Source organism: Choloepus didactylus, chromosome 9 (genome assembly GCF_015220235.1).
Source record: "Choloepus didactylus isolate mChoDid1 chromosome 9, mChoDid1.pri, whole genome shotgun sequence".
Lineage (NCBI taxonomy): Eukaryota > Metazoa > Chordata > Mammalia > Pilosa > Megalonychidae > Choloepus > Choloepus didactylus.
The window spans coordinates 94,240,583-94,265,772 of NC_051315.1; the positions used below are offsets into that span (position 1 = coordinate 94,240,583).

Here is a 25,190-nt window from a genome sequence, read left to right on the forward strand (position 1 = left end):
AATCAGGAGACAGAGGGAGGTGCCAGGGAGTTGAGACCATGCCATGACTGCATAAAAATTTACATCCTGGAAAGTGGTATCACTGCAAAGGGCAATGGCAAGGGGCCAGTCTGGGGTCCTTGCTCCCCTGTTGCTCCATGTGGGACATGCGCAGTTCCTGCACACTGCCAGTCTCTATCTGGGATCCGCAATAAGGAGCTCGGAGCATTCTTCTGCTGGTTCTTTTTTTAATTAAATTTTATTGAGATTATTCATATACCATACAGTCATCCAAAGTGCATAATCAATTGCCCACAGTACCATCATACAGCTGTGCATCCATTATTCCAGAAAATAAACAAAAACAAAAAAGAAAACTCAAATCTTTCCATATCCCAAAACACAGCCCCCTCCATTATTGACTCATAGTATTGGTATAGTACATTTGTTACTGTTGATGAATTAATGTTAAACACACCCAAACTGAGTTCTCCAACTGAACCCCACAAGAATCATTTCCCCACACACCGCGGGGACAAGGTTGAGAACTGACTTGAGGGGTATAAATGATTCACAGACGCCATCTGCTGGTTAGTTAGAGAAAGTGTACGCCACCAAACTGTTTCTGAAAAATTATATTGGTATCTTTTTTTTACAACTTGAAAGAACCCTATCAAGCAAAGCAAATGCCAAGAGGCCAAAAACAACAGAAAATATTAATGCATATGATAAAACCAGATGATATGGAGAATCCAATTCCAAACACCCAAATCAAAATATCAGAAGAGACACAGTACTTGGCACAATTAATCAAAGAACTATAATCAAGGAACGAAAACATGGCAAAGGATTTAAAGGACATCAAGAAGACCATGGCCCAGGATATAAGTGACATAAAGAAGACCCTAGAAGAGCATAAAGAAGACATTGAAAGAGTAAATAAAAAAATAGAAGATCTTATGGAAATAAAAGAAACTATTGGCCAAATTAAAAAGACTCTGGATATTCACAATACAAGATTAGAGGAAGTTGAACAATGTCTCAGTGTCCTAGAAGTCCACAGAACAGAAAATGAAAGAATAGAAGAAAGAATGGAGAAAAAAATTGAAAAAATCAAAATGGATCTCAGGGATACAATAGATAAAATAAAACTTCCAAACTTAAGACTCATTGGTGTCCCAGAAGGGGAAGAGAAGGGTAAAGGTCTAGAAAGAGTATTCAAAGAAATTGTTGGGGAAAACTTCCCCAACCTTCTACACAATATAAATACACAAAGCATAAATGCCCAGTGAACTCCAGCGAACTCCAAATAGAATAAATCCAAATAAACCCACTCCGAGACAAATTCTGATCAGACTCTCAAATACTGAAGAGAAGGAGCAAGTTCTGAAAGCAGCAAGAGAAAAGCAATTCACCACATACAAAGGAAACAACCTAAGACTAAGTAGTGACTACTCAGCGGCCACCTTGGAAGCGAGAAGGCAGTGGCATGACATATTTAAAATTCTGAGAGAGAAAAATTTCCAACCAAGAATACTTTATCCAGCAAAACTCTCCTTCAAATTTGAGGGAGAGGATTTTGTGGCAAGATGGCGGGCTGGTGAGCTGTATGTTTTAGTTACTCCTCCAGGAAAGTAGGTAGACAGCCAGGAACTGCGTGGACTGGACACCACAGAGCAATCTGACTTTGGGCATACTTCATACAACACTCATGAAAACGTGGAACTGCTGAGATCAGCGAAATCTGTAAGTTTTTGCGGCCAGGGGACCCGTGCCCCTCCCTGCCAGGCTCAGTCCCGTGGGAGGAGGGGCTGTCAGCTACAGGAAGGAGAAGGGAGAACTGCAGTGGCAGCCCTTATCGGAAACTCATTCTGCTGATCCAAACTCCAACCATAGATAGACTGAGACCAGACACCAGAGAATCTGAGAGCAGCCAGCCCAGCAGAGAGGAGACAGGCATAGAAAAAAAAACAACACAAAAAACTCCAAAATAAAAACGGAGGATTTTTGGAGTTCTGGTGAACATAGAAAGGGGAAGGGCAGAGCTCAGGCCCTGAGGCGCATATGCAAATCCCGAAGAAAAGCTGTTCTCTCTGCCCTGTGGACCTTTCCTTAATGGCCCTGGTTGCTTTGTCTCTTAGCATTTCAATAACCCATTAGACCTCTGAGGAGGGCCCTTTTTTTTTTTTTTTTAATCCTTTTTTCTTTTTCTAAAACAATTACTCTAAGAAGCCCAATACAGAAAGCTTCAAAGACTTTCAATTTGGGCAGGTCAAGTAAAGAGCAGAACTAAGAGAGCTCTGAGACAAAAGGCAATAATCCAGTGGCTGAGAAAATTCACTAAACACCACAACTTCCCAAGAAAAGGGGGGTGTCTGCTCACAGCCATCATCCTGGTGGACAGAAAACACTCCTGCCCATCACCAGCCCCATAGCCCAGAGCTGCCCCAGACAACCCAGTGTGACGGAAGTGCTTCAAATAACAGGCACACACCACAAAACTGGGCATGGACATTAGCCTTCCCTGCAACCTCAGCTGATTGTCCCAGAGTTGGGAAGGTGGAGCAGTGTGAATTAACAAAGCCCCATTCAGCCATCATTTCAGCAGACTGGGAGCCTCCCTACACAGTCCAACAGCCCAGAACTGCCCTGGGGGGATGGCACTCACCTGTGACATAGCACAGTCATCCCTCAACAGAGGACCCGGGTGCACAGCCTGGAAGAGGGGCCCACTTGCAAGTCTCAGGAGCCATACGCCAATACCAAGGACTTGTGGGTCAGTGGCAGAGACAAACTGTGGCAGGACTGAACTGAAGGATTAGACTATTGCAGCAGCTTTAAAACTCTAGGATCACCAGGGAGATTTGATTGTTAGGGCCACCCCCCCTCCCTGACTGCCCAGAAACACGCCCCATATACAGGGCAGGCAACACCAACTACACACGCAAGCTTGGTACACCAATTGGACCCCACAAGACTCACTCCCCCACTCACCAAAAAGGCTAAGCAGGGGAGAACTGGCTTGTGGAGAACAGGTGGCTCGTGGACGCCACCTGCTGGTTAGTTAGAGAAAGTGTACTCCACGAAGCTGTAGATCTGATAAATTAGAGATAAGGACTTCAATTGGTCTACAAATCCTAAAAGAACCCTATCAAGTTCAGCAAATGCCACGAGGCCAAAAACAACAGGAAATTATAAAGCATATGAAAAAACCAGACGATATGGATAACCCAAGCCCAAGCACCCAAATCAAAAGACCAGAAGAGACACAGCACCTAGAGCAGCTACTCAAAGAACTAAAGATGAACAATGAGACCATAGTACGGGAGACAAAGGAAATCAAGAAGACCCTAGCAGAGCATAAAGAAGACATTGCAAGACTAAATAAAAAAATGGATGATCTTATGGAAATTAAAGAAACTGTTGACCAAATTAAAAAGATTCTGGACACTCATAGTACAAGACTAGAGGAAGTTGAACAATGAATCAGTGACCTCGAAGATGACAGAATGGAAAATGAAAGCATAAAAGAAAGAATGGGGAAAAAAATTGAAAAAATCGAAATGGACCTCAGGGATATGATAGATAATATGAAACGTCCGAATATAAGACTCATTGGTGTCCCAGAAGGGGAAGAAAAGGGTAAAGGTCTAGGAAGAGTATTCAAAGAAATTGTTGGGGAAAACTTCCCAAATCTTCTAAACAACATAAATACACAAATCATAAATGCTCAGCAAACTCCAAATAGAATAAATCCAAAAAAACCCACTCTGAGACATATACTGATCACACTGTCAAACACAGAAGAGAAGGAGCAAGTTCTGAAAGCAGCAAGAGAAAAGCAATTCACCACATACAAAGGAAACAGCATAAGACTAAGTAGTGACTACTCACCAGCCACCATGGAGGCAAGAAGGCAGTGGCACGATATATTTAAAATTCTGAGTGAGAAAAATTTCCAGCCAAGAATACTTTATCCAGCAAAGCTCTCCTTCAAATTTGAGGGAGAGCTTAAATTTTTCACAGACAAACAAATGCTGAGAGAATTTGCTGACAAGAGACCAGCCCTACTGGAGATACTAAAGGGAGCCCTACAGACAGAGAAACAAAGACAGGACAGAAAGACTTGGAGAAAGGTTCAGTACTAAAGAGATTCAGTATGGGTACAATAAAGGATATTAATAGACAGAGGGGAAAAATATGACAAACATAAACCAAAGGATAAGATGGCTGATTCAAGAAATGCCTTCACGGTCATAACGTTGAATGTAAATGGATTAAACTCCCCAATTAAAAGATATAGATTCACAGAATGGATCAAAAAAAATGAACCATCAATATGTTGCATACAAGAGACTCATCTTAGACACAGGGACACAAAGAAACTGAAAGTGAAAGGATGGAAAAAAATATTTCAAGCAAGCTACAGCCAAAAGAAAGCAGGTGTAGCAATATTAATCTCAGATAAAATAGACTTCAAATGCAGGGATGTTTTGAGAGACAAAGAAGGCCACTACATACTAATAAAAGGGGCAATTCAACAAGAAGAAATAACAATCGTAAATGTCTATGCACCCAATCAAGGTGCCACAAAATACATGAGAGAAACACTGGCAAAACTAAAGGAAGCAATTGATGTTTCCACAATAATTGTGGGAGACTTCAACACATCGCTCTCTCCTATAGATAGATCAACCAGACAGAAGACCAATAAGGAAATTGAAAACCTAAACAATCTGATAAATGAATTAGATTTAACAGACATATACAGGACATTACATCCCAAATCACCAGGATATACATACTTTTCTAGTGCTCACGGAACTTTCTGTAGAATAGATCATATGCTGGGACATAAAACAAGCCTCAATAAATTTAAAAAGATTGAAATTATTCAAAGCACATTCTCTGACCACAATGGAATACAATTAGAAGTCAATAACCATCAGAGACTTAGAAAATTCACAAATACCTGGAGGTTAAACAACACACTCCTAAACAATCAGTGGGTTAAAGAAGAAATAGCAAGAGAAATTGCTAAATACATAGAGACGAATGAAAATGAGAACACAACATACCAAAACCTATGGGATGCAGCAAAAGCAGTGCTAAGGGGTAAATTTATAGCACTAAACGCATATATTAAAAAGGAAGAAAGAGCGAAAATTAAAGAACTAATGGATCAACTGAAGAAGCTAGAAAATGAACAGCAAACCAATCCTAAACCAAGTAGAAGAAAAGAAATAACAAGGATTAAAGCACAAATTTGAGGGAGAGCTTAAATTTTTCACAGACAAACAAATGCTAGAGAGTTTGCCAATAAAAGACCTGCCCTACTTCAGATACTAAAGGGAGCCCTACCGACAGAGAAACAAAGAAAGGAGAAAGAGATATAGAGAATTTTAACAGACATATATAGAACCTTACATCCCAAATCAACAGGACACTCATTTTTCTCTAGTGATCATGGATCTTTCTCCAGAAGGGACCATAAGCTGGGACATAAAACAAGCCTCAAGAAATAAAAAAAAAAAAAAGAAAAAAATTGAATATACTCAAAGCACATTCTCCAACAACAATGGAATACAAATAGAAGTCAATAATTTTTTAACTGTAACTCCACTATTTACTTCCTACATGATATAAAATACACAAGCTCTAATGACAAATCAGTGGTTTTGAACTCAACGTAAAATATGTAATTTTAGACAACTATATAAAGGTGGGAATGGAGGAGTATAGGAACATAGTTTATATGTCCTATTGTAGTGAAGGTGGTATCAAAGAAGAAGAAGATTTTTATGGATTTAAGAGGTTAATTTTAAGCCCCACAGTAAACACAAAGAGATTATCAGAGAATATGACCGTAGAGATGAAAAGTAGAGTATGGGTTAAGAGAAATGGGGGAAGGGGCAATGGGGAGTTAAGAAATAAGTGTTGGGTTGCTGTTTGAGGTGAAGGGAAATTTCTAGTAATGGATGGTGGGAAAGAGCATTACAACATTCTAAAGGTGATTAATCCCACTAATGGAAGGCTAGGGAGGGGGTGGAATGGGAAGATTCAGGCTGTATATATGTTTCCACAATTGGAAAAAAAAAAAAAAAGACAGTCTAAATAGATGACAATTGAATGCCAAGGATGAACCTGGATGGGATTGGAGTATGGAGGACAGGAGGCTCAAAGGGACACAGTTGAGACATAAGGAAAAGGAAATATAGAATGTAAGCTTTGTATCATTGTTGAATCTCTTGTACTTCTTAGCTGCACTTAATGGGATTGCATAAAAGAATGTTCTTGTTCATGGGAAGTGTATATGTGAATTATAGTCTTTGTTCAAGGATGTGTGCAGCTAGCTCTCATATGTTCAGAAGACAGAGCAATAGATGATGGATGATAGATAGGGAGGGAGGGAGGGAGGGAAAGAAATAGTGATGTGACAGCATGTTAAAGTTGGTGGATTGGGCTATCGGGGGAGGGGGTCAGGGTATGATGGAGTTCTGTGTATGGGATTAGTATTGTTTTTGCAACTGTTCTTATAAGTTTGAATTTATTTCAAAATAAAAAAAATACTACTTACTTTAGAACATAGTTTGCAATAGGTATGTTTTTCCCTATATACCCCTCTATTATTAACTTCAAGTTATAGTATCATACATTTGTTCTAATTCATGAAAGAGATTTCTAATATTTGTACAGTTAATCAGGGACATTGTCCACCACAAGATTCACTGTTTTATACATTCCCATCTTTTAACCTCCAACTTTCCTTCTGGTGACATACATGACTCTGTTTCCCCTTTCCCCTAATTCACCCACCATTCAGCACTATTAGTTATTCTCACAATAATGGACTGTCACCCCTGTCCATTTCCAAACATTTAAGTTCAACCTAGTTGAACATTCTGCTCATAATAAGCAACCACTCCCCATTCTCATTCTATATCCTGGTAACTTATATTTCATGTCTATGAGTTTACATATTATAATTAGTTCATATCAGTGAGACCATACAATATTTATTCTTTTGTATCTGACTTATTTCACTCAATATAGTGCCTTCAAGGTTTCTTCATCAACCCACTTTTTTTGTTTGTTTTTTGTCTTTTAAGATGGTTTTGTTCACCCACCATACATTCCATCCTAAGTAAACAATCGATGGTTCCATGTATAATCACATACTTATGGATTCACTACCATCACCACTATCTATATAAGGACATCTCCATTTCTTCTACAAAGAAGGAGGAAGAGTCAAAGAAGGTAGAGAGACAAAAGAAAAAGAAAAAAGGAAGAAAATAAGTGATAGCTAAAAAGCAACAAAAGGAAGGATAGAATTAAAGTACAATAAGAGTCAGACAACATCACTAATGCCAAGAGTTCCATACCCCTCCCTTATATCCCCCTCTTATAGGCATTTAGCTTTGGTATATTGCCTTTCTTACATTAAAGGAAGCATAATACAATGTTTCTGTTAACTATAATCTCTAATTTGCATTGATTGTATTTTTCCCCAATACAACCCCATTTTTAACACCTTGCAAGGTTAACATTCATTTGTTCTCCCTCATGTAAAAACATATTTGCACATTTTATCACAGTTGTTGGACACTCTAGGTTTCACTGAGTTATACAGACCCAGTGTTTATCTTTCCTCTTTCCTTCTGGTGTCCCACATGCTCCTAACCTTCCTCTTTCAACCATACTCACAGTCATCTTTGTTCAGTGTACTTACATTGCTGTGCTACCATCACCCAAAACTGTTCCAAACCTCTCACTCCTGTCTTTTCCTATCTGTCTATAGTGCTCCCTTGAGTATTTCCTGTAGAGCAGATATCTTGTTCACAAATTCCATCATTGTCTGTTTGTCAGAGAATATTTTAAACTCTCCCTCATATTTGAAGGACAGTTTTTCCAGATATAGGAGTCTTGGTTGGTGGTTTTTCTCTTTCAGTATCTTAAATATATCACACCACTTCCTTCTTGCCTCCATGGTGTCTACTGAGGAATCCTCACATAGTTTTATCAAGCTTCCTTTGTATGTGATGGATTGCTTTTCTCTTGCTGCTTTCAGGATTCTCTCTTTGTCTTTGATGTTTGATAATCTGATTATTAAGTGTCTTGGTGTAGGTCTATTCAGATCTATTCTGTTTGAGGTATGCTGTGCTTCTTGGATCTGTAATTTTATGTCTTTCATAAGAGATGGAAATTTTCATGGATTATTTCCTTTATTATTGCTTCTGCCCCTTTTCCCTTCTCTTCTCCATTTGGGACACCCAGGACATGTACATTCATGCACTTCATGTTGTCATTCAGTTCCCTGAGATGTTGCTCATATTTTCCCATTCTTTTTTCTATCTGTTCTTTTGTGTGTAGGCTTTCAGGTGTCCTGTTCTCCCATTCCTGAGTTTTTTCTTCTGCCTCTTAAACTCTGCTGTTGTATATTTCCATTGTGTTTTGAATCTCTTATGTTGTGCCTTTCATTTCCATAGATTCTGCCTGTAGTTTTTTCAAACTTTTGATTTCTACCTTATGTTCAACCAGTGTCTTCTTTACATCCTTCATCTCTTTTGCCATATCTTCCCTGAACTCATTGACTTGGTTTTTTATATGATTTAGCATGTTTATTTGAAAATCTTTAATTGATTGTTTCATTAAAGTGAAACAATATCTCAACTCTATCTTAATTAAGGTGTAAGTTTGTTCCTTTGATTGGGTCATATCTTCATTTTTCCTAATGTAATTTGTAGTTTTCTGTTGTCTAGGCATGTGGTTTCCTTGGTTACCCTAATCAGATTTTCCCAGACAAGACCAGGTTCAGGTCTCAGAGTGGGGCTATATTCAGAGTCAAGTTTCCCTGAGGGTGTGTCTTAGAAGATTGACACACTTTCCTGTGAGGCCTCTAGCTACTGTGCTTCTCCTAACCTTCCCAGCATGTGGGCCTGTCAGCCTGTTACTCTGGACTGGTATAAGGAGGTGTGGCCCCTTTAATTCTTAGCTTAGTTTGTTTCTGTTTTGACTGTTTTCTCCCAGGCTCTGGGGTCTGAGTTCTGAAGGGTGGGCTGGCCCTAGAGCTGAGCCCCACCTCCTTCCTCTTAGGGAAGATACACCCCCTAGGGAGTTATCTTCTGCATTTGAATAGCTCCTTTGTCTCTCTGACTCTTTTAACTCAACCCCTGTCTGGGTCAGAGTGCTACAAACTGAAAATGGCTTTTTACACTGAGCCACTCAGGTTGAGAGAGAGAAAAAGGGAAAGAAAGCCCCCTTTCAGAGCCAGTCCACAGCCCCCCCAGTTTTGCCCATCAGTCAGAGAGAGCACCCGGTCTTCTGGGCTCCCTTTCCCAGGGTACAAGTGTTTTCTGGCTCTCTAAGGTCAGTCTCTAAAAGTCTCTGTATTTTTCCTTCTATTTTTTTTAATTAAATTTTTTCCCCATCAGCCCCACCTCCTCTCCATTAGGAGTGACCTCAGGGTACTTTGCTGATTGTTAGCAGTTTGTCTATGTTTGTAGTTTATATGCAGCAGTCCACATTTGTTAATTAATACCCCAGTTGGAGCTGGGCTGAGCTATATTCGCTCACTCTGGGAATGCTGCTTTCTCCTACAATGAGGTCTTGCAGCTCAGCCTGCTGTGGAGGGAGGGGGCTCCAGTCATGGTTCCACAGTTTTTACTTACAGCTTTTATGCTGCAATCTCAGCCATTCCATCCATTCCAGGTTGGTGTACACTGTGTGGACCGTCACGGTTGTCCCCTAGCAGTTGTACCAGATTATTTACTAGTTGTTCCTGGTTGTTTATTAATTGCTCCAGGGGACTAACTAAATTCTACTCCTCTCTATGCCACCATCTTGCCCCTCCTCCTCCTCTGCTGGTCCAGCCCAGATGACCAACACATGCCAGTACTATATTTTTTATTCTGGAAACTATTTCAACTTCTCCTTAGCAGAGGAGGAGTGAGTGGGGAAGTGGTGAATCCTTCTTCAGAATATTTCTAACTCACTCCCACTTAGCCCAGGATGGAAAACACAGGGAAGTCCCCAGAATCCCAGAACACACTTGCTGTCCCTTGATTCTTAAGATCCTCTTCACCTTCCAGGAAAGAAAGTTTATTTCTAACATGGGACCTAAATTCTTGAAAACCAAAAGCAGTTGAAACTGGAGACAAGGACAAGCATGAAATGGACAATTATAAACCATTCAATCTCACTTAAGATCAAAGATGCAAAAATCCTAAATAAAATATTAGTCAATCAAATGTTTAAGTTTATATTTAAACAAATATATACCAGACTGAATCCCATGACTGGGATTTGATTTATCCCAGAAATTCAAAGATGGTCTAACATTTGAACACCTGTTTATATAATTCACATCAAGATGTTAAAGGAGAAAAGCCTTAGAGCAATCTTAATAGATGTAGAAAAATATTTTATAAAATTCACCCATTCATGATAAAAAATACAAACTAGGAATGGAAGGGAACTTCCTAATTTTGATAAAAGTATTTACCAAAACTCTACAGTAAATATCATACATGAATGGTGAAACTTTAGAAGCAATCTCTTTAGAGATGGGAGTAAGACAAGGATGCCCTCTATCATTGCTTCTGTTTCAATGTTGTCCTAGAGTCCTGGCCAGCACAATAAGAAAAGCAAAAAAAAAAAATGAAAAGTAGAAGGATGGATTCCACTTATATGAACAATCTAGAATAAGCAAACTCATAGAGACAGAAAGTTGATTAGAGGCTATCAGGTGTTGGGAAGGAAGAATGGGGAGTTACTGCTTAATGGGTACAGAATTTCTGTTTTGGGTGATAAAAACGTTTTGATAATGAATGGTGATGATGGTAGGACAACATGTTAAATGAAATTAATGCCACTGAATTGTACATTTAAAAATAGTTAAAATGGCAAATTTTATGCTGTATATGTTACCACAATAAAAATATTTTTTAAGGTAAAAAGATGGAAAAAGGGGAATGACATGACACCATCATTATTTCCAGACAATATTATTATTTACCTGGAAAATCAGAGATACTACAGACAAGCCATTAAAAGACCAATCATTAAAAAGCAAACAATTAAAAGAAATAAAAGAATTCAGCAATATTACTAACTACAGATCAATACATAAGAATTAGTTGAGGAAAAAAATTGTGTTTCAAACCAAAGCACAATTTAAAATATAATTTAAAAATATTATTCTGAAAAATTCCAAACATACCCAAAGGTAGACAGAACAGCTCAGTGAATCCCATGTAACCATCTCTTGGCCAATACTGTTCACCTATATCCCCAACTCCTTCTCCCCTTCCATATTATTTTGAAACAAATTCCAGAATCATATTATTTTACCTATATATACTTCAGCATGTATCTATAAAAGATAAAAAAGGACTCTTTTGACATAACTATAATACCACTATTGCACCTAAAAATTAGAATAATTCTTTAATACAATTGAATATTTGATCTGTGCTCAAGTTTATAATTTTTTAGAGTTTGTTCATATTTGGTTGAAATGGTCTCTAAGTCTCATTTAACTTATAGGTTCCCTTCATTTCTTTTTTCCCCCCTTCCTTTTAATTTTTTAGGAAATTGGACACTTGTCTTATAGTTTCCCACAATCTAGATTTTGCTGATTGCATCCTCATGGTGTAGTTTAACATGATTATTTTCTGTTTTCAATATTTCCTATAAATTAGTACTTAGATCTAGAGGTTTGATCAGATTCAGGTTTGGTTTTTCCTTTTGACAAGACGACTTCATGGAGGGCATTGTTTTCTTCCATCAGGAGACATAATGTTTGCTTGTCTCTTCTCCAACAGCTAGAGATCCATTAATTCATTAGAGATTGCAACATAGTGGTATTGAAATTCTATATTCCTTCTTCCTTTATTCTTTGGGAACCTCCAATAAAGAGAAACTGGTTTATCTACTATTTACATATCCAATGGTAAAGTTGTATAGGAAGGCAGGATAAAGGCTTTTCCTTTATTTACCAGTTTTCATAATAATGAAGTGGTTCTTAGCATCCTCCAACAGTAATGTAGTTCTTTTTTTCAAGCAGCATAATGAAATCATGGATTTAAACATATGGAAATATATTTTTAATATAACATTTACAGTAGAAAAATTTATATGTACATATATTTAAAATCTAATAATAAATTTTAAAAATTGTGAGACTTTCATGAAATTATAAAACTTTATTAAAGTAGCTTTGTCTCTATATAATGCTGAATATAATGTGCATAGATAGGAAAGCTCAGTATCATAAACATGGTTATTCTTCCTAAATTAATCTATAAATTCTGTACAATTCCAATTTTAAAATCCCCAACAGGGTTTTTGTTGGAACATGATGAGTTGATCCTAAAAATCATATAGAAGGGTCAAAAATAACCAATGCAATTTCAAAGAAAAACAAAGTTGAAGAGTTTTCCCTGGCAAATATCAAAAATTATTTTTTCTATAATAAATAATTCTGTATGATGTTGGCTCAGACAGAGAGCCAGACAGAAGAGAATAGATAATTCAGAAAAAAATGCATCCATACACGGAAATCTGATATATGACAAAGGTAACATAATAAAACAGTGGGGAAAAGATGTACTATTATTCACTATATCATTTTGATATAACTGGTTTTCCAGTTTTTAGATCCTTACCTCACAAAATAAATATCAGGCATATTAGGATATAAATTTGAAAAGCAAAACTATCAGAAGAAAATATAAGGAGAATATCTTTATGAATTGGGGGAAAGGAAAAATTTCTTACCCATGATTCAAAAACACAAGCCATAAGGAAAATTACTGATAAATCTGACTATACTAAAATCTAAAGCTTTTCACAAGACATCATAAACAAGTTAAAAGACAAACCATATATTGGAAGAAGATATCTGCAATGCATGTAACCAACAAAGGATTAGTATACAAAATACAAGAACTTCTACAAATAGGTAAAGAAAAAGACAATCAACCACAAAGAAAAATAGACAAAAGGTACGAAAAGACAATTAACAGAAGAGGAAATCCAAATAAATGGCCAAATAAAAAAGGTTCAGCCATGCTATTAATCAGGAAAATTCAAAGTAAAACAGCCAAAAGATAACATTTCATATGAATCAGATTGACTATAAATATCCATTATTGATAAGGATGTGAAGTTTCAGAAACTCAGCACAATTTTGAAATATCCATTAAAACCAAAGATGCATATACCCTGCAACCCAATAGTTCTACTGCCAGGTATACCTCATAGAAACTCTTGCTCATATAAACAGAGTTCACCTGTTCATTGCAGCATTGTTTGTAATCATGAAATATTGAAAACTTTTAAAAGTTATCAACAGTATAATGGATATATGAATTGTGGTATGTTTCTACAATGGAATACTGTACAGCAGCTTAAAATAAATGAAAGAAAGCTACATGTATTAACATGGATTAATCTCAAAAATATGTTAAAGCAAGTTGCAAAAATTACCATTTATATAAAGTTTTAATATGTAAAATAATACTATATGTTGTTTATAAGTTCATTCATATGTGGTAAACGTATAAAAATATCCATGAGAATTGATAAATACCAAATTTAAGATCATGGCTACCTCCGGGGAAGGAGTGAGAGAATGGGATTGTTTGGTGATACAATGAAGGTTTGAACTATATCTGAAATATTTTATTTCTTTAGAAAACCTGTGAATCAAATATGGCAAAATGGTTAAGACTTCATAAAAATAGGTCATAAGTACCTAGTATGATCATTTTATAGCATTTTTTCTAAACTCTGCATGTTTAAAAGCCTTTATAATCTTAGCAATTATAAGTTGTAAATTATTATTCAAAGTAATGCCTTAGTTTCTTCCAATACTTCCTAGATATCAGGTTATTTTACCAGGAAATAAAAATCATACTTTGATTGTCCACATCCCCAAACTGACAGGGTTTCAATTCTAATTAAAATGGTGAAATTGCAGGAATGTAGAACTTCAGCTTTTGGTCAATACAAAGGCGCCCTCTGCTGGGACTGTTATGCCCTGTCCTAAAGTTAAAAATATCTGTGAAAGAGCAGTAGTGTACATCTTCAAGGAGACAACTTTTACTGAGTCATCCATCTTAAGGAAAGAAAACTTCACAGAATTCCCTTTATCACAAAGATACTTTAATCAGCATCCACTGTGTTAATATTACATGTTATTCAAGACAAAATAAATCCCAAGGCACAACCCCAGTCAATCTTTTCAGTTTCCTTAACGTCCTGGTGAATTAACAATTTTGACCCCACTCCAAAATCTGGAGATTGACATGTGGGACAGTAGATAGTACTCTTAAAATTTGGGAATGGCAGAAGGGAATCCAAGTTGCAAAGAGGCTCTGGGAAAAAATGATTGAACACTGAAAAATGAATTAATTAAGGGAATGATGTTAATGGTATGATGGACAAACTTTTCAAATCTTTCTTGAAAGTTACCTTAAGTAAAAAAAGAGAGAGAGAGAAAGAGAGAGGAGAAATAAATTAAAAAATTGCATGGAAGAATCTACTGCTCAAAGTGAGAGAGAGAAGGGGGGCGGGGATACTGGATATTAGGTATTATTTCAAAAACATGTTTTATGTTTTGTTTTGTTTAATATTCATCTTCCCCAGTAGAATTTAAATTCTCTAAGACTAGGTCTGTGTCTGTTCTACTCACTGCTATATTCCCAGCACGGAGCACAAAGCCTGGCATGTAGTAAGTATTTAATAAACATTTGGTAAATGAAGGAATGAATGACAATTTTCTCAGGGTATAAATCAGTACAAATTTGGCAGTAGATACTTAGAGTATACATCCTTTCATAAACATAGATGTGGACTAAGATTAAATTCTTTAATAAGAAAAAAATATTCCTTTCAAGGAAATTCTATGCAAAGTTATATATTTATAAAACATTGGAAACAATTTGAATTTCAGAAATTAGGTGTTTGGTTAAGTCAATTATGGTAAACCCATATGATGAAATGCTATGCAGCCAGTAACATTTTTTAAATGATTTCATTATATGAGAAAATGCTAATAATATAAAAGTAGATTTAAAATACTGTATATACTATCTTACCAATTCTATTAAAATATGAGCATTTACTTATATACACCTGAAAATAAATACACCAAAGCATCTTCAGTAGTTGCATATGGGTAGAAGGATGGTGGGTTTTTTAAATTATTTCTGTTCATTTGTACCATGTACCAGCACTCGTTTAGGCACTTTATTTGTATTAACATATTTTGTTAAATTTTTAAAGCAGCTTCAGTGAGGTATAATTAAAATACCATGAATTGCATTTATTTAATTGCATAAGTAGATAAGGTTTGATATATGTATACACCCATAGAACCATCACCACAATCAAGATCAAACATTCATCACCTGCAAGTTCCCTTGTGCCTCCCTGCCACCCCAAGCTTCCCTCATCCCCAGACAACCACTGATCTGATTTATGTCACTATCATTTGCATTTTTTTGGAATTTTACATATTGAATTATACCATAGGTCCTCTTTTTTTTAATCAAGATAAAATGTACATAACATGAAATTTCTCATCTTAAAATCTATTTTCCATAGCATTTAGTACATTCACAATGTTGTGCAACATTTTCGTCACCCTGTACTCTTTTTTTCTTCTGACTTCTTTCACTCAGCGTAATTTGAAATTCATCTACGTTGTTGGGTATACCAATCATTCACTCCTTTTTCCTGCTGAGTAGTATTCAGTCTATGTATATACCAGTTTTCTTATCCATTCACCTGTTGAGGGACATTTGGGCTGTTTCAGCTTTTTTGGGTACTACAAGTAAAGCTGCTGTGAACATTTGTTTACAAGTCTTTGTATGCTTTCATTTCTCTTGGATATATGCCTAAGAGTGGATGGTCTAGATCATATGATAGGTATATGTTTAACTTTTTTAAGAAACTATCAAACTGTTTTCCAAAGTAGCTGTATCATTTTCCATCCCCACTAACAGTGTATGAGAGTTCCAGTTCCTCTACTCCTTGTCAACTCTTAATATAGTCAGTCTTTTTAGCACTAGTTATTCTAATAGATGTGTATTGGTTGTGGGATTTTTTTCCCTCCTTTATGCTTTTTTTGTGTTTTCCAAATTTTATGCAATGAAATATTTCTTCTATGCTCAAAAAATTGTTTAAAGTAACTAAAAGAAAAGGAAAGGCAGCCTAGACCAATATGAAGTCTTGGTTTAGGGACTCTTCTCACTCTTTAGGAGCTATTCAGAGCACCTAACAAAAAGAGCTGTGTGGCCTGCAAAAGCCGTCTGTGGGGTGTAACATTTGTTTTTTAAATCAATTTGTTTTTCAATGTTATAACCACACTGGGATTTTTAGAAAAAATTTAAACACACATAAATCTCCCGACCTAACATATTTCTTTTTTCTGTTTTCTCTCCCAGTACTTATCTCACCTACATACATATTTTTTCAGTGATGTAACACAACATACTACAGTTCACATTTTTGTTATTATATCATAAATATTTTCCATGTTGTTTATCTTCTTAACCATAATTTTCCATGTTATAAATTACTTCCCCAGTCTCCCATTGTTGGGCTGTTTCCAATTTTTCATGATTAATGATAATGTTACACTAAATAAATTGGAACAAAAAAACTTCTTTATTCTTTTGAATTATTTCCTTAGATAAATACCAGGAGTAAGATTCTTGATCAAAGTCTGGGGACATTATTCTAGTTCTTGATATATACTATCATATCACTTTCCCAAATTTTAATGTCACTGCTATGTGCCAGCACTGGTTTCTGCAGCATTTGTAATTTCCCAGATATAACTCGTTCTAATTTTCATGCTTTTGACTCTTCCCCTGGTAGACATTTTCCCAGGCCTGCATCTCCCCCTGTGATAACTGCCCATTGTCCTTTGCTGATTAAGGATGTTGTTTTCACAGACGCAGAACTAAGGAGTGGGACCCTTAGCCCTCTCAGTGTTTCGCTGTCTGAGCACATCCAGACCCCTGAGGCATATACTGTCCAAGAGGTGTAAGTGTTTAAAGTTATAATGACACAGACTTCTCTGCTTTTCTTTTTTCTTTGTTTTAAATTAATTTAGTTTCTGTTTTTTTTTTCTGAGAGGCACAAGGATTCTCAGCTGAAAGCATGCTCTGACAGCAGGAAGTAAACTTATCTAAGATTCTTGGGGAGGATTATATTGTGATGTGTTTCTATATTGTGATGTATTACTGTATTCTTTGGCTGGGTAGAATAAGAGTGAAGGTTAATTCTAACAATGTGAAAGTGGCTTTTTCCATTTGTCCATATATCTGAGCTCTACAGAGATGCCTAGAAAACTGAGGTCTGTCAATTCAAACCTGATTTCTTCTCTCAGCATTTACTCAGCTCTGGACAGTATAAATCAATAAAAATAGTAGTAGTGGTAATAATAACAACAGCAGCTAACATCTATTGAGTGCTTACCATGTGCCAGGCTCTTAATATGCTAATTGACTCCAGCAACTTAGCTAGTCAGGCCCAGTGATTTGGCCCCAAAACTCTTTGGCAGTGGCAGCTGATGAGGTCGCTGACTGCAGAGCCTATTGTGACCTCCTAGGAGCCTCAGTAACTTGAGAACCTGCCCTCACCTGCCCAGTGATCTGAGAATCCCTTCCTGGGTCAAAAAGGCCCTGTGTTCCCTAGAAAGAAAGGGAAAAGGGCACTTTGGTTGAGGGAACTCCCTGAGTAATTCCATTTTTTAATTTTTATACCTCATCTCCTTCCACAGTGGATTTCCACTGCAACCACAACCAAAAACAAAAAATAAAGAAAAGATAAAATAACCAAGAAGAAAAAAAAATTTTTTTTTTAAATCAGGAGCAAAGAAAAAAAAAGAATACAAATGCTCCACAACAGTCGTTATTGTCACTGTGTCCAGCTTGCTGACTTGACACAGAGATTCCTGATTACAAAGGGAAAGGGCAAATGAACAGTTCCGTGGTTCTTGTTTGCAGCATACCTGTTCCTCAAGTAAAATAAAGGTTTTCTTAGCACTAAATCCTAAAAGATACTTCTTCTATGGGTTTTTATAGAGTGACACTGAATGATTTAAAGGCTCATATATTTACAGGAAATTCCATTGACCTCACTCACCAAATATTTCTCAAGTTTCTACAGTAAGGCCCTGTGTTAGGAGAGCATGGTAAATACACTACTGATTTAGCAAAAATAAATAAATAAATAAAATGCCCAGAACAGGCCTGGCACACAACAGGCACTCAGGATCTAACAGCTCCTGCTTCTAATACTGAAATCCATGGGGCTGTTTCTTAGTGGTCTTTTGAGCCGGAGGACGTAAATCAGTTATCCTTGGGGCACAGTCAGTGGTACTATATCTATGAGGAATAAAACTATCACCACATATGACCATTTGATGGATGAATCTGATCAAGAATAAAAATCGTAAAACACAAAGGAATGGATGGTTATATGTTCCTAAGGCAATCTTTCCTAAAAGTCACTTTTTATTCAGCTAAGCCTTTGATGGAAGAAATTTCAGTTAAATAATTCTGTGTCATTCAGTAAAGGCATAAACATGCAATCCCAAGGAGGTAAACTATTTCCCTCACTCCCTAAGTTTTAGAATTTACCCCGAGACAATCCCCAAAGTGAAGAGCAACCTTTCTAATCTGCCTTATTCAGGGACGTGTTGAGGAAAAGAATTTGAACAAGTATGTAAAATATCTGGCATAGTACCTGGCACAGAATGGGCGCTCAATAATCGTTGGTTCACTTTCCCCCTTCCCTATCCACCAGAGAGTTTTCTCATGAGTTTGGTCCTGATGGCTTGCTCTTTTCAAAGGGGTAGCGATCATTACGTACATCCCCAGCATAGAGGACTTCCAGGACATGGAGTGGGATCGCTAGAGAGGCTGGGTGCTGTGGATACATTTCTTCTTCCAAGAGGAAGACAAGAGGAGGTAGAACCAAGACTTTTCAACCAGCAGACACCAGCCAGCATCAGCCCTGTGAGTATAAACACCCAAGGTCTTGGTCTGAAAGCCCAGCCTAGATTCATATTCAAGATCAGGAGTTCCATGTACAGTTATATGGGTTGCTTACTATACAAGGGCACCTGACAAAAGGAGCAAATGGGGGCTGAAATCCCCCATGCACCCTTGCATGAGGCTGTATCTACATGAAAGATAGAGGGCACCCATTTCTTGTTTGTTGTTTTTTTCTTGTTTGTTTTTGTTTCTTGGTTGCTGTGGCTCTCTCTCACACTCTCTCTCTCTCCCTCTCTCCTTCTCTCTCTTTCATCATTTTGCTCTGGGGGAAGCCAGGTGCCACGATGTGTGCAGTCTTATGGAGAGGCCAGGACAAAGAACTGAAACCTTTTGCCAACAGTCATTGTGAGTGAGCCATCTAGGAAGTGAAATCGTCAACCCCAGTCAAGCCTTCATATGACTACAGTCCTGGCTGACATCTTAGGGCATCCATTTCTAATATCTACTAAGTTACTGAATGGGAAGTCATAGCCCTACTCTGCCATTCTCTATTATGAGGAACCTACATGTGGGCCCACTCTTTCCAGGAAAGAGTGAAGACTGACATGGCTGTGGTCATCTGCCCAAGGCTTCCAGAAAGTTAGCAAATGATGATCTATTGAATAAAGCTGGCTTTGATTTAAAATAGTTAACTATTAATCATGGCCGCATCAGTCTGTTAAAGTTGAAAATTGCTTTACTTTGAACCAGCTCTGGAGACCATAATTTAGCAACAAAAAAAGAGGAGGTGTATTTGTAAACCAATGATGCTGTTCCTGGCAGCAGTATTCACAAGAGCCAAAAGATGGAAGTCCATGATCAGATGAATAAATGACATGTGGTATGTACACACAGTGGACTATTACTCAGCCATAAAAAGGAATGAAGTTCTGATACATGCTACAACATGCAAACCTTGAAGACACTGTGCTGAGTGAAATAAGCCAGACACAAAAGGACAAATATTGTGTTAGTTCATTTTTATGAAATACTTAAAATAAGAAAATTCGTAGAGGAAGAAAGTAGATTACAGGTTACCAGGTACCAGAGGCTGGGCAGGGAGAGGGAGGGAATGGGGAGCTGTTAGTTAATGGGTACAGGGTTCTGTTTGGGCAGATGAAAAAGTTTTGCTAATTAATAGCAGTAATTAATATCACTTAATTGTACACATGAAGGTGGTTAAAATGGGAAATTTTGTGTTGTGCATATATTACCACAACAAAATTGTTTTTAAAAGGAGGCAGACCATAAACTACTTAGTAGTTTTAAATCAAAGGCTGAAACTTAACTGCTGCTCTCCCTACCAGCTCCACAGTCTGTACAACTTCACTCTTCTGCTTCATCTGGCACCCATGTGAACACCATTCTAAGCCATTCTGTCACTTTGTTCAACATCATCTTCCTTTGATGGATTTTTAGTTTCCTACACATATCATGGTTCTTCTCCTCAATTTTTCACCTTTAGGAGAGAGAGCTGATTGGCAAAGCCAGGAGAAAGAAAAGAACCAAGACAGACAAATCCATGACACCTAAAGGGGAGAGAGAAGGCAAAGGCCCTGGTGGAACAGAGACTGCAGTCGGTAAGGGAATGTGCCTGCAAGGAATGACCCAGGGGAGACGCCTAATGGGTGGGTAGGAGCAGGAAACAAGAATGGGCATGGACTCTACAGGGTGCCACAGCTAAGAGGTGTTGCAGCTTTACTTCACATCAATATCCTAGTAGACAGGGAAAGGAAACAGGGAGTCTAAACACATGTGATCACCAAGAGAGGATATGATGATAATAGTAGCAATTATTCACTGAATACCTAATGTATTAGAAGCTCTGCATGAATGATCCCATGAAATCCCATTTTACATCTCCATGAAGTAAGTACTATTAATATATTCATGTAGCAGTTGAGGCTGAGAGAGGTTGAGCAACTGCATAAGATCAAACAAATCAAACAGATTCTTCCTGCCTATTTGACTCCAAATGCATGCCATTGCCACCCCTCTATGAACCAATGATTATATCATAATCAGAGAACTGGGCAGTACAAGCATTTGGGAAGAGGGAGGATGCCACAAACTCTTAACAATCACCAGTCACTGCAGCTACCATTTTCCATCTAAGTTCCCTATGTTGCAACCTCCCTGTTGCCAACCTTACAAAGAACTCAGATTCCTATGCTTCTGAAGACTTTCTTTAGTGTAAACTCTACACCCATGCTTTCCTGGCCACATGATTCAGAAGACCCTCCAAACAAATCTAAGGAAAAGAAAATAGGCTGGAAAGGATGACACTGGATATGCGCATGGGTCAAATGTGTGGTTTTTTTTTTTTTTTTTACTCTTTATTTTGAAATACTTTCAAACTTACAGGACAGTTGCAAAAATAATACAAACTCCATACAGAGAACTCCAAATAGAAACTCCATACAAAGAACACCAAAAGACCCCCACCCCATGCTCACCTACCCAGATCCACCAATTTTAACATTTTGCCAAACTTTACATATCCTTCTATCTCCATCTATCAATCCATCTATCTATCTATCTTTTCTGAACATTTGAGAGGAATTTGTATACATCATGCTCCTTGAACACATAATACTTCTGTGTACATTCCTTAAGAACAAGGATGTTCATTTATGTAACCACTGCAAGTGGTATAGTTTGCTAATGCTGCCGGAATGCAAAACACCAGAGATGGATTGACTTTTACAAAAGGGGGTTTATTTGGTTACACAGTTACAGTCTTAAAGCCATAAAGTATCCAAGGTAACACATCAGCAATCGAGTACCTTCACTGGAGGATGGCCAATGGTGTCTGGAAAACCTCTGTTAGCTGGGAAGGCACGTGGCTGGTGTCTGCTCCAAAGTTCTGGTTTCAAAATGGCTTTCTTCCAGGACATTCCTCTCTAGGCTGCAGTTCCTCAAAAATGTCACTCTTAGTTGCACTTGGGATATTTGTCCTCTCTCAGCTTCTCTGGAGCAAGAGTCTGCTTTCAACAGCCATTTTCAAACTGTCTCTCATCTGCAGCTCCTGTGCTTTCTTCAAAGTGTCCCTCTTGGCTGTAGCTCCTCTTCAAAACATCACTCACAGCTGCACGAGTTCCTTCTCTTATGTCAGCTCATTTATATGACTCCACTGATCAACTTAGACCCACCCCGAATGGGCAGAGCAATACCTCCATGGAAATTATCCAATCAGAGTCATCACCCACACCTAGGTGGGGCGCATTCCAAAGAAACACTCAAAGAATTACAATCTAATCGACACTGATAACATCTGCCCACACAAGATTACATCAAAGATAATGGCATTTGGGGGACACAATATATTCAAACTGGCACAGCAAGTACAGTTGTTCAATTGGTATCAAGATCAAGAAATTTAACATTGATATAAAGCTTAGTGCTTATATTCCAATTTTTTCATATATCCCAATAATGCCCTTTATAAAAAGCAATTTTATTGATATATATTCACATAACATACAGTCCTCCAAGGTGTACAATCAGTTGTTCACAGTATCATCATATAGTTGTGCATTCATCACCACAATCAATCTTTGGACACTTTCATTACTCCAAAAAATAAAATAAAAATTAAAATAAAAAAGAACATCTAAAACACTGCATTCCCCTCCTCCACCCCCATTGTTCATTTACTTATTTACTCTTTTAAACACTCATTCATTTTTTTTTAACTTTATCAAAAAATTTAAAAACAATAAAAAACAAATAAAAAACATGTCAAACAAAATCGAAACAAAGGAATAAGAAAAAACAAATAACCTAAAATAACTACATTGCTTCCAACATGTTCCTACCATACCCCAAGAAAATTAACAAACCATAACCAAAGGAATAAGAAAAACAATTAACCTAAAATAACTACATACCCCCTCAAAATTAACAAACCGTAATCGTTCCTGAGCATTCCCATAACATTAAGTTTACCCTCCATAACTTATCTGTTCTTATTAGATTGTTGTTCCCCCTTCACTATTTGCTGTCTATCGCTAGGTCCCCTACTCAATAATGTTCTGTTGAGCATTTTCTCTTCCATTATTGGATCCTATCCAGGATGGGTAATTTAATTGTCATTGTACCTATAATTAATATCAGATCTTTTTTTTAAAACTTTTTATTTTGAAAAATGTTCAAACTTATTGGACAGTTATAAAAATAATACAAACCCCATACAGGGAACACCAACATACCCTTCAACCCTCTCCAGATACCCAGATCCACCAATTAAAAACTTTTACCACATTTGCAGTGTGATTCCATCTATCTATCTATCTGTTTATTTATCAATCCATTTTCTGAACACTTGAATGTAGGTTGTATACATCATGATCCCTGAACACTTAATACTGCCAAGTATATTTCCTAAGAACAAGGATATTCACTTATGTAACCACTTTATCATGTTCAAGTAATCTAACATTGATATAAAGCTTACAATCTATATTCCAAGTTTTTCATATATCCCCATAACGTCCCTTTGAGCCTTTTCTCCCCCCCTGCTAGATGCCATCCAGGATCATGTATTGCATTTAATTGTCATTGTCTCTTTAGTTGCTCGTTCTTTTTTTTTTTTAATTATGGGAACATATACACAGTATAAACTTTCTCATCTCAACCACTTCCAAGCATACCATTCAGTGGTATTAATCACATTCACAATATTGCAGTACCCTCACCACTTTCCATTATTAAAACTTCCCCATCTCTCCAAACAAACCCACACCCATTAGGCATTAATGACCCATTCCCCCTGCCCACCATACCTGGCAACCTGTATTCCAATTTATAGTCTATGACCTTGCATATTCTATAATATTTTCTTTTTAGCTACCATGGGGCTTAAATTAACCCCGTAAATCTATAACAATCTCGTTTGCTTTGATACCAAGTTAAACTTCAATAGTATACACAAAATACATTCCTATACCTCTCCACCACCCCTACCTTTATGTAATTCTTGTCACAAATTACATGTTTATACATTGTGAGTCCAAAAGTACTGATTTATCATTAGATTCTATGCATTTGCCTTTTAGGCCCTCTAGAAAGTAAAATGAGGAATTTTAAACATTCTTAAATACAACGGTAATGGTATTCATATTTACCCATGTCTTTATCTTTATTTCTTCATTTGGCTTCACTCAATTGTCTAGCACCCTTTCCTTTTAACCTGCAGAACTCCCTTCAGCATTTCTTGAAGGGCTTGTCTAGTGGTGATAAAGTCCCTCAGCTTTTGTTTATCTGGTAATGTCTTAATTCTTCCCTCATTTTTGAATGATATTGGCCAGATACAGAATTCTTGTTTGGCCATTTTTTGCTTTCAGCATATGTCTTTCTAATGCCTTTGGCCCTCCATGGTTTCCAGTGAGAAATCAACAATTAATCTTCTTGGGGCTCCCTTGTACGTGACACATTACTTCTCTCTTGTTGCTTTCAGAATTCTCTCTTTATCTTGGCATTTGAAAGTCTAATTATAATATGCCACAGCATGGCTCTATTTAGTTTATACAGTTTGGAATTCATTGAACATCTTTGATGTGTATATTCATGTTTTTCATTAAATTTGGGAAGTTCTCAGCCATCATTTGCTTGAATATTCTCTTTGTCCCTTTCTCTACTTCTCTTTCTGAGACAATGTATATATTGGTATGCCTCATGCTGTTCATCTAGTGTTTTCCTGACTTCTCTTAGTTCTTTCCCCATGTTTTCCTTCAGCTCTTTGAGCATATTTAGGACAATGTTTTAAAAGTCTGGTATGTCCCATGTCTGGTTCTCCACATTAATGGTTTCTAATGCTTTAATCATCTCCTTTCCCTGGGCCATCATGACCTATTTCTTTGTATGTTTTGTAATCTTTTGTTGAAAGCTGGACATTTTGATATTTTAATGTATAATCACTGAAATCTAGACTCTGCAGTGTCTGTTCCTTAAGCTTGTATACAGCTAGGATTATGACCAACTTTTCCTTGAATGTCAGGAGCAAACAAACAAACAAAAAAGAAAAAAAAAAAAGAGGGAAATAAAGAAAACACCTTTCCCAGTCTTTGCAAATTGACCTATGTGAGTGCCTTCCTCCAGGGCTTATCCATTCAATGAGTTTTATTAGAATAGCTCAAGACCAAATTGTAGGGGCCT

At 37.1% G+C, this 25,190-nt stretch overlaps 1 protein-coding gene across 8 annotated transcripts in view; it reads left to right on the forward strand.

The window, feature by feature from the left end:
• The window catches only part of KIAA2012 (KIAA2012 ortholog), a 144,045-nt gene that overhangs the window by 100,745 nt on the left and 18,110 nt on the right, over positions 1 to 25,190 (forward strand). For all 8 annotated transcript variants that reach the window (XM_037848771.1, XM_037848772.1, XM_037848773.1 and 5 more), the window contains 3 exons: positions 16,947 to 17,037; positions 18,851 to 19,016; positions 20,500 to 20,614. In XM_037848771.1, coding sequence (XP_037704699.1) covers positions 16,947 to 17,037; positions 18,851 to 19,016; positions 20,500 to 20,614 — 372 coding nt within the window. The remainder of the gene's footprint in view (positions 1 to 16,946; positions 17,038 to 18,850; positions 19,017 to 20,499; positions 20,615 to 25,190) is intronic.